The sequence below is a fragment of the Rutidosis leptorrhynchoides genome, chromosome 2 (genome assembly GCF_046630445.1).
Source record: "Rutidosis leptorrhynchoides isolate AG116_Rl617_1_P2 chromosome 2, CSIRO_AGI_Rlap_v1, whole genome shotgun sequence".
NCBI classification, from domain to species: Eukaryota; Viridiplantae; Streptophyta; class Magnoliopsida; order Asterales; family Asteraceae; genus Rutidosis; species Rutidosis leptorrhynchoides.
The window spans coordinates 684818671-684828441 of NC_092334.1; the positions used below are offsets into that span (position 1 = coordinate 684818671).

Below are 9771 nucleotides of genomic sequence, written 5' to 3' on the forward strand. Positions count from 1 at the left end.
ATTTGGATTGTGAAAAGAGTTTGTTATGTTTTGTGAACCTATGAAAGAACCAGCTAACAGAGACTACCTTTATATAGTCTTACTGGCATCTAGTTGACACAAGTTGAAGTACATAAAATGATAAAATCAAAAATATAAAATATAAAATGATAATTATTATTACTCGTATATCATTTACAAAGAACAAGGTGTTTTTTAACCATATCTATTTTCATTTTATTTCATTTTATCTAAAAAAAGTAGGGAGTAATTTGTGCTCATGAGCCACAAGTTAAGATTGTTTAATGAACATTAATTCAAGTATAAAATTTTATAAATATTCAAAAGTTTAATTAATTTAGTATATGGCTATTAAAGGAAATAAAAGAGTTTACTACTTGAATTATTTAAATTAATCGAAAACTTTTAGTGTAATTAATGATTTTTAACTTCGGCACAAGTTAGTCTAACCCAATACTTAGTACGCGTTTATTAGCAAAAATTGGAAGAAAAAAAATTACATAGATGGTCCATGATATTTAGTCCCAAATTACTATTAGTATCGTTAAATTTTATTATTTTTTTCTTGATCATCATCGTTGATTTGTAGTTTGAAAATGACAGTTGCCCGCTAAACGGAAGTTAATTATTTTGTAAAGGAATACCAATGTAATTCTTTTTAATTATTTTTATTTAATTTATGTTTACGTTTAATATGTTTGACATATTACCCGTACTAAATTACAACCCTAATTGCTAAAAGGCTCGGTGCTACGCCACAGTGCTACTGTTACATACATAGCTGACTTGGGAGCCATGAAGTTACATGGGATGAATGTTATGATATGGTTATCATCATGGTCAAAACAATTAGTGCGCCATGGATCGCGATGGATTTAGTTCAACAATTGCACATTTGGAGTCAACAGTATAAAACCTTGTGATTCCAGCTGACCCCACAATCATTGTGAAATCATAACAAGCCTGGTAAAAGGGAAACTGGATCTAATTCATAAAAGAGTACAAAGTTTATCTAGACAATTTCAGTCATCAATCAGGCTTTTGCTCACCGTCAATCAAATCTTCTTAGTTATATATGGTTTAAGATTGAACCATGCCTTGTAAAATTATCATGAATATGGATTAAATAGCATAGTCCGCTTCATTCGCAAGTAGAACAAACTTTTTGAACGATAGACATCGTTCTAAGTTTGCTGGTAACAAGTGAGCTATTCTTTAGACAATCAAATATCAAGTACTAAAATGAAAGGGAGAAACCTGAAGCTAGCGTTCATTGTTATATGGTGTGCAACATACATCATAATGACATCATTAAGTTCTACAGGTAATCAATAACATCATTAAGTTACAAAATTCGCAATGGAAACAACTTTATGACATCAAATTCAACAACTCTAATAAGATCTCAGCACTAATAGAGGTACATTAAAACATCGGTAAAAACTTTAAATCAACGGGGTGCGGCATACATCTGACTATTATCATACTGACCATAACCTGCTTGTGGTTGTGGCTGTGGCTGTGGCTGTGGCTGTGGCTGTGGCTGTGGCTGTGGCTGTGGCTGTGGCTGTGGCTGTGGCTGCGTAACATAACCACCTGCTTGAGGAGCAGATTGATCGTAACCAGACTGAGCAGGGACCGAAGCTGGAACTGGAGTGGGCTGAGAATAAGCTGGCTGAACCGGTGGCTGTGCACCATAAGCCATTCCTGGACCGCCACCATAAGCTGGTGGGTCTGGACCTCTTTGGTAACCATAAGCTGCACTTGCTGGAGCCGGTTGTTCAGAATATCCAGGTTGTGCAGGATACTGACCATAACCAGCAGTGGGTCCTGGCTGAGCATAGCCAGGAGTGGGCTGCTGTCCACCGGCCTGACCATACCCAGGAAGCGGCTGACCATAACCAGCAGTGGGTCCCATTGAGTGACTATACCCATCGTTACCTGTAGGAGGTGGAGCGTTACCATATTGAGGGTAAGCTGGCTGCACTGGCCGACTAGATGGAGGGTATGGCTGTTGCTGAGGTGGACCATAAGGCCCCTGTGGTGGGCCACTGTATGGTGGCTTACCATACTGCTCCTGCTGACAGTACCCGTACCCTGGATTAGTGTTGGAACCATGCGGGTAAGCTGAAGGCGGCTGAGTACCTTGATTTCCATATGGATGCTGACTAGGACCCTGATTGTCATACCTGGGTTCACCATAACCTTGACCATACCCCTGTGACGCATTCTGTGAATAAGGAGCCGGTTGCCCGTAATCTGGCCCTTGAGGTTGACCGTAGTTGTAATTCACTTGAGAAGGAGGTGGGCCCATGGCAGGCCCAGGAGCATGAGAACGGATAGGGGGTGGTCCAGATGGTGGGCCTTGCCCGCCATAGTAGTCATAACCGGGTTGTTCTGGTGGACCCTGCATGTTTGTTGGAGGTCTTTGGTCCCAACCATAATTGTTCTTCGGTGGAGGTTGATGCGGAGGATAATTCCCGTAACCCTGCGAGGAATAAGGTGGATTCTGAGATGGATAGCCGCCTCCTCTGGGTGGATAGTTGTTATATCCGGTTGGCTGTGAAGGATAACCGCCTCGTGGTCCCCACTGTGGACCAGGTCCGCGTGGACGGAAGCTTTGCTGATTGTTACCACCTGATGAAGTTGATGACCTTATAGGCTACATATTGAAACAATTAATATAATCAATACCATCATATATTATATTTTAATTTTCAGACTAACAAAAGGAACAAAACAATACACTAAATCGAGCACCAAACAAAGAATGGGTTATTATGTGAGGTACAGGAGGAATATATTACACATCTGGCACTAAAAATATACTCCGTAATAGAGTACAATATAAGTTTCATAAAAAACAATTATATCAAACAAAAATCTTAAAACAGACGAAACAAATCAAAGGCATAACTCAAGTAATATTACTAATATTCCAACCACATCATGATAGTTTGTACATCAATCAATTTCGTAGCAAACAACACGTTAGATGTTAGAAACGTTGCCTAAGTCAAGAACACAAGTGAACCCTAAGAAACGGAGATAGTATAAATTTAAAATTCTACCGCACATCATCTGGCTTATTCTATACTGATGTACCCTGCTTATAGTTACGAGAGAATAAACCGAATTTGCATAGTTATATTCCCAACCAAAATTGAAGCACTGTAAACTACATGCAAGATATTTAAGAATATTCTAAAACTGGGTAAGCGGGCAAGCAAAATTAAGAGAACTAAGTAGAACTTTAACAGAAGCGCGAGTTATAAGACAGCAATTAGATTTAGCCATATGTTAGAGCAGCACTAAACTTTGGTGTACTCTTATAATAGAGTTTCATATAACACCAAACAAAATTCTACCCAACACGCATTAGCTGCAACTATATCAACTCGCATACTGCTTAAAACCAGTAATTAAATAAATAAGGCGTGAGATGCTTAGACAAGATGAAGGAATATAGCGACACGCGTCATAATACCAGACAGCAACTTGAAGTAAAGGACCTGACATGACATGCTAATCCACTACCATACGACTTCATGTCTCAAGAAAGAATCATATAAGATTCAAAAAATAGAAAATTACTATCACAGCATGATACCATCTTCCAACACGTAGTTCATGCATATGATGTCACTATGAGGATGACTAGCATTAAATAGTCTTTTACTAAGATAAGTATTAGTATTAGTATTATGGATCTTTGAGTCTTGAAGCAATCTTACCAACTATTAACCTCCTTCATTAGCAAGGGTTAATGCGTGATACCTTTCCTCAGAGTGATAAGTGTATTGCTACACCAAGAAAAGCAATGCTGACCCGGTGTGTGATGAAAGAATAAGCCGAATCTGCAATTTTTACAGCCAACCAGTTCCAAAAATGGACACCTTTAAAATTAAATCAAATCATCACAACCCACATCTCATTTTCATATCAACTGCATTCATTTCAAGTCACTAGGCATGATGAATTATTTTCATATCGACTATGCTCATGACCTAAGAATTAAATGTGCCACACCCTATTTAGGGTTACCTAAGACTTTTTCACACCAGATAAAAGGTGCACAAAATCAGCAACACACATAACGACTACAAAGTATACTCAAGAAGAATCCGCACAAACTACAACAGTATGATGCTGCAAGTAAGCCATATCTAAGCATTCAATGGAAATTCAGGAAAAAGGACAGTAATACAATCAAATAACTGCATCATGTACTGGTATCACTTGTTAAATTTACATTTCGACATCTACCCTAGGCAGACTCCACTAGACCTCCTCGCATTATTTCATGTGATAATAAAACTTTGATGTATTAGTTAAAAGCATACAAGGTGCAATAAGATATCATGATAAACTCAGGTCCATAAATCATAATAGTTTTAAGCCAACTGCCACTAGGAATCCTCAAACTATTTTCAAGCTACTAAAACCAACTGTGTCCATGATAATATAATGGCAATATCTTGCACAGACATGGTAATAAGTGCGTGGTTCCAGAACTGAAGATCCAGTACTCAAACTTACAACTACAGAACACAAAAAATTAACAAGTGAAATTTCGGAATCTAATGATTTTTCTAGGATGAATATGTCATAATTGACTATTATACATAGGTAGAGGTAGACAAGTTTAGAACCAAAAGCATCGTGATTCTCTATAAGCAAGCATTAGGGTTAATGCGTGATACCTTTCCTCAGAGTGAAAAGTGGTTGCTTATTGCTACACCAAAAGAAAGCAACGGTGACCCGGTGTGACGAAAGAATAAGCCGAATCTGCAATTTTTAAAGCCAACCAATTCCAAAAACGGGCACCTTTAAAGTTAAATCAAATCATCACAGCCCACATCTCATTTGCATATTGAACTGCATTCATGTCAAGTCACTAGGGCATGATGAATCATGTATCACGTTTTAAAAGCTCATGACCTAACAATCAAATCTACCACACCCTATTTTATGGTTACCTAAGACACTTTCACACCAGATACAAGGTGCACATAATCAGAAACACACGAAATGCTCAAGAAGCATCAAGACAAACTACAAGAAAGCGCTGCACGTAAGCTATATCTAAGCATTGGATGAAAACTCACAAAAAAAGGACAGTATTACAATCAAATAACTGCCATCATGTACTGGTATCACTTGTTAAATTCACATTTCGATAAACCATGGCATATAACCTAGGCAGACTTCACTAGACCTCCTCAAATAATTTCATGTGATAATAATTCTTTAAAGTTAGCTAAAAGCATTAAAGGTGCTAAAAGATATCATGATAAACACAGAACCATAAGAGCTTTAAGCCAATTGCCACTAGGAATCCTCTAAATAATTTCATGCTGCAAAAAGTCATTGATGTATCAGCAGAAAGCTTAAAAGGTGTTAAGGATATCATGATAAGACCGTGTCCATGATAAAAATACCATGGTAATATCTTGCACGAACATGGTATATAAGCAAATATTAGCTGCATAATATGTGCATAGTTTCATAAGTAAAGATCCAGTACTCAAATTTACAACTACAGAACACACACATAACAAGTGAACTTTCTGAATCAAATGATTTTCTAGGATGAATATGTCATAATTGGCTATAAAGCATAGGTAGACATGTCTGGAACCATAAGCATCACCGATTCTCAATAAAATCAGTCACGAAACTTATAACTAAATAGTACTAAATTACTAACTGAAGAATAACAACTGCTGTAAGCATCGAGTACACCAAACAAAACCAACAATGTAGTATGTATACAAAGGGCATCAGAATTCGAAACACAAAATGAAAAATGCAGCTAGTAGTAGCAATTATTAAGCAAAAGATGAAGGATCTGAACAAACCTGTTCCATCACTTCCTTAATCAATTCCTTCGCAGTCTCAATCTGATTCCTATCACCAGTGACTCTCACAGTTCTTTCCTTAGTTTGGTCACCCTCCGGAAGATGTTGAGGGATCAACTACATTTGATTTCGAACATTTGTACTCGATATATTAGCAACTTATAGAACCTTTACATATAGTAAACCACCAAGGCATCTCAATACTACCTGAATTCGTGCTCCAGATCGTGCCTGCAGGCTTTTTATAGTCTCTCCACCTTTGCCAATAATTACACCAACCTATAACAGATAAAACAGGCAAAAAAAGGTTAATGAAATAGACTAAGACTACTAGAATGAGTAAATGACTAGATGAACCTTATCATTTGGAACTTGTATGTGAACTTGTTCACCGATCCCCGAGGAGTTAACAGATAAACCCTTAGCAACCAAAGAAGGGGAACCACCAGCATCAGCCTACAAGATGAAAACATAACTCAGATAAACAAATAAAATACAAAATTCAACTACTACGCTCGATAGAGACAAAAGTAGAATGGAAACTATAACAATGTTAAAACTTTTGAATATCACACCTCTGCTATAACTTCTTTTATAAGCCTTTCAGCCTTGTTTATATTCTCTATAGAACCTATAAGTTCCACAGGCCTAGTGGCCGAAGTAGGATCTGCATCAGCATCCCGTGTAATTTGGATTCTTGCCCCTGAACTATATTGCAAAGTCCTAATAGTATCTCCAGCCTTACCAATTAACACTCCAACCTGCACGAATGACAAAACAGAGAACTTGGTTACAATATTAAAAAGCAAACAACCCTCAATACCAAATCTAATATTGCTAAAATTTTGCAATTTGAAAATATTGATTAATTGTATATCAAAATATTGAACCCAATCAACTATCCTTATTTTTACATCTCATGTAAGATGGTATATGAGGTAGAATGCGAATGATATGTAATACAATTTCACAAACTACTTTAGTTGATAACAAAATCAATTCAATTTATGGTTCAGACTTCAAAACTGAACCATTTATAAGGTAAAACCAAATCAATACGTAGTAGCAGACATAGTTTTTGACAAAATCAATACGTCTCAATTGGACTTTTCGATATAGAATTATCCAAAACATTACAGTGTTCATCTACCCCAACGTTAAGAAGAAAAAACGAACTTTTATAGGTCAAATGACTTTACTTTTACCTTCAAAACTGACAAACATCATTTCCTTAGTAGAAAACACGAGCTATACTTAAATGTATAGAAGAATGATAACAGATCATCAACTATCTAGCTAACTATCTAATTATTATAATAAGACTGAAAAAAGATGTCAAATTAGAACTTGGTAAACATTAGCTTTTAACTTCACCGATAACAAAAACAAAATATTGTTTTGCAAACAAAAACATTATATACCCATTCAAGCATGATACCAAAATGTCAATGAATATATTATAGTAGCTCACCTTATTACTCGGAACCTCCATTTTGCGTGAGGTAGGTTTGTCAGTAGACGTAGGGTGCTCATTTAAACCAGACACATCATCTTGTGAAGCAACATCTGTTGGAGCGGAATCATCAACAGACGTCGGTTGTTCCACTCCCGATTCATGATGGTCCTCCTTAGCCGATTCTTCAGGATTATCAGCAGATTGAAGTTCCGATGATTTTGCATCAGGTTCATTCGTTGCAGATTCTTTGTTCAGCGCGTCCAACGGTTCATTAGGCTTTTCTTGATCATCCTCTGGCTCGATATTCTTCACCGCAGGTTCATTAGTTGCAGATTCAGTATTGGATTCCTTCGGCTCTTCTTCCCTTTCATCTGAATGCCCATTTTCACCATTCTCACCAGCTTCTACTAAACATATAAGAAGAAACAATATGTAAAGTAAATATCACCTTAGAGTGGAAATATTCAGTTATACACATGTTCTTAACTGTTAGTATCTATGCAGATTTTTATGAAGACTATTTAAATTGAAAGTAAATTGAAAGTATCTATGCACCAAGCCTTTAATATCAGTTGTGACACTAACAACAAGATGTGCATACTGCATACATGATACACGTATAGATAGATATAAATAGATACAAAATATATATACACGTGCGCGCATCTCAATGGCTAATATTCGTCCATTAGCGTAAACCTATCGACTATAGAAGAAGATACATACCTGCACCGTCAAATTTATCATCAACACGAGGCCGTTTCGCATCATGACCTTCTTCGGTAGTTGTATTAACAGCATCACCGTCAGCAACCGAATCGGAATTGCCGTTGGAATCAGCGGCGGAAGGCGGAGGTTGTTCGAAGGGTTCGCTATCTAATTCATCGAGCTTACGTTTGTGATCGGAGGGAGTGGGGCTTACGGAGCCCATAACATCTTCGTCCGCCATTGGTGAGATTGAGTAGATCCTAATTGTTAGGGTTTCGGTTTGTAGGGCAGCTACAAACGGTCTTCGTTTTTTTCTTTTGGTTACTCAGATGAAATTTGGGGATATTTATACATACACAGCCATTGCGTATAATGGTCTTGTTGTTGGGCCTATTTTAGACGATTTGGTTAGGGTTAAATGAGTGGCCATACTATGTATAAAGACTTGATTGATTATGGTTGGGTGGTGATACTGGTTGCCATGTTGATCGATCTGGATCACTTGAATTCTGTTTTTATTTTAGTGGACCGTTCTTCTCTTGGTGGGCCGATGGATTGTAGGGCCTCTGGTTCTATTCCTCTTGGTTTGTCGATCGCTAGTATGGCCCAAATTGGTTCTTCAGGCCCATGTTTGATCCAGTTAATCCTCCAGGGAATGCGAACGTTGAGAGTGGTTCGATTGCTGAAATTAGTATCAGGTGAAACTGTCGGTTAAGTTAAGTTTGATTCGAGCGACGATGGTACGTTTATTCTTAAGGACGAAGAGACTGTCTAGGCGGCGGGAGGTAGTCCATCTAACGCTTTTAAAGATTTTTTTCATCCGGTGCTTAGCCCCTCTAGGGTCGTACATAAACTTGGATAGATCCTCGAAGGAGTCCTGATTTGTTCACCTAAATCGTATTCGTATTCGTCTCGTGTGAGGAAGGTCGTTGCGTCGTACAAGGTCGACAACAAGGTTTCAAAGATAGGGACATGAGGGAGGAAAGCTTCTCTCGACGCGGATGAGTAACTTGTTTGTGATTTGTCTTTGTCCTTAGCTAGTTGGTTTGTTGGTTGTTAGGTGTTTGTTTGGTTATATTTTATTCTATGTTAGTTTGTATGCTTTGTTAGTATTTGTTTAGTTTGTCGGAGTCGGTGGTGCTAGTCTTTCCCCTTGGTTTGTTGTTCTCTTATTAGTTGTGGTTGTTTTGTCGGATTGGCTTGCTTTCCTGGCTTGTCTAGTTGTTGTTTTTTTTTTTTTTTTTTTTTTTTTAAGTGTGAAGTGTTCCGCGTTTTTCCTTTGTATTGATTGATAGGTACTTTCATCGGTTGATGAAGGTCCCTTAGTTATAAATATTTGAGTTTTCGAGAAAGAAAACGGCTAAAGACAAAATTTCTTTGTACATAAAATGGGAAATTAACCAAGAAGCCCTTTTTCAAACCTTTTATAATATTTCACCCAAAAAAAATAAAGTTGCAAAAAATACCCTCGTAATCAAATAACCATTCGCAAAAGGTCATAAATTCTTAATTTGCAATGGTATTGTTGCAACATTTTTCTTTTTAAATATTATAAAAGGTTGAAAAAAAAGCTTTTTGGTTAATTTCCCTTTATAAATTCAGATGTAGTAACCAAACGACACCACTCGAGTATGTAAGGTTTCTTAGTAGCAACCGGGGACCTTGCGAAAATAGGTCGTCCATAACATATCTACGCTAAAAATTTGAGAGCTAATGTAAAAACATTCTATTCACATACACTAAATA

At 37.3% G+C, this 9771-nt stretch overlaps 1 protein-coding gene across 2 annotated transcripts; it reads right to left on the bottom strand.

Annotated features, from left to right (window-relative positions):
- Nucleotides 1-1251: 1251 nt before the first annotated feature.
- LOC139894659 (uncharacterized) lies at nt 1252-8329 on the bottom strand. Of its 2 annotated transcripts, none has more exons than XM_071878061.1 (7): nt 8044-8329; nt 7333-7721; nt 6437-6622; nt 6219-6317; nt 6069-6140; nt 5862-5978; nt 1252-2662 (listed from the first exon to the last, which is right to left on the bottom strand). In XM_071878061.1, exons 1-7 carry the CDS (start codon nt 8264-8266, stop codon nt 1451-1453), a joined length of 2298 nt encoding a protein of 765 aa, XP_071734162.1. In that variant the 5' UTR covers nt 8267-8329; the 3' UTR covers nt 1252-1450. The 2 variants fall into 2 exon arrangements, with proteins under 2 accessions (XP_071734162.1, XP_071734161.1); XM_071878060.1 differs by having other exon boundaries at nt 7333-7724.
- Nucleotides 8330-9771: the final 1442 nt, after the last annotated feature.

What these genes read in the sequence shown, in the direction of transcription:
- LOC139894659 (XM_071878060.1), bottom strand. Translation starts at nt 8,266, where the DNA reads ATGGCGGACGAAGATGTTATGGGCTCCGTAAGCCCCACTCCCTCCGAT. An exon ending in TGATAAATTTGACGGTGCAG is followed by an intron (nt 7,725 to 8,043) that starts GTATGTATCTTC and finishes TTATATGTTTAG; the next exon opens with TAGAAGCTGGTGAGAATGGT. An exon ending in TGGAGGTTCCGAGTAATAAG is followed by an intron (nt 6,623 to 7,332) that starts GTGAGCTACTAT and finishes TCATTCGTGCAG; the next exon opens with GTTGGAGTGTTAATTGGTAA.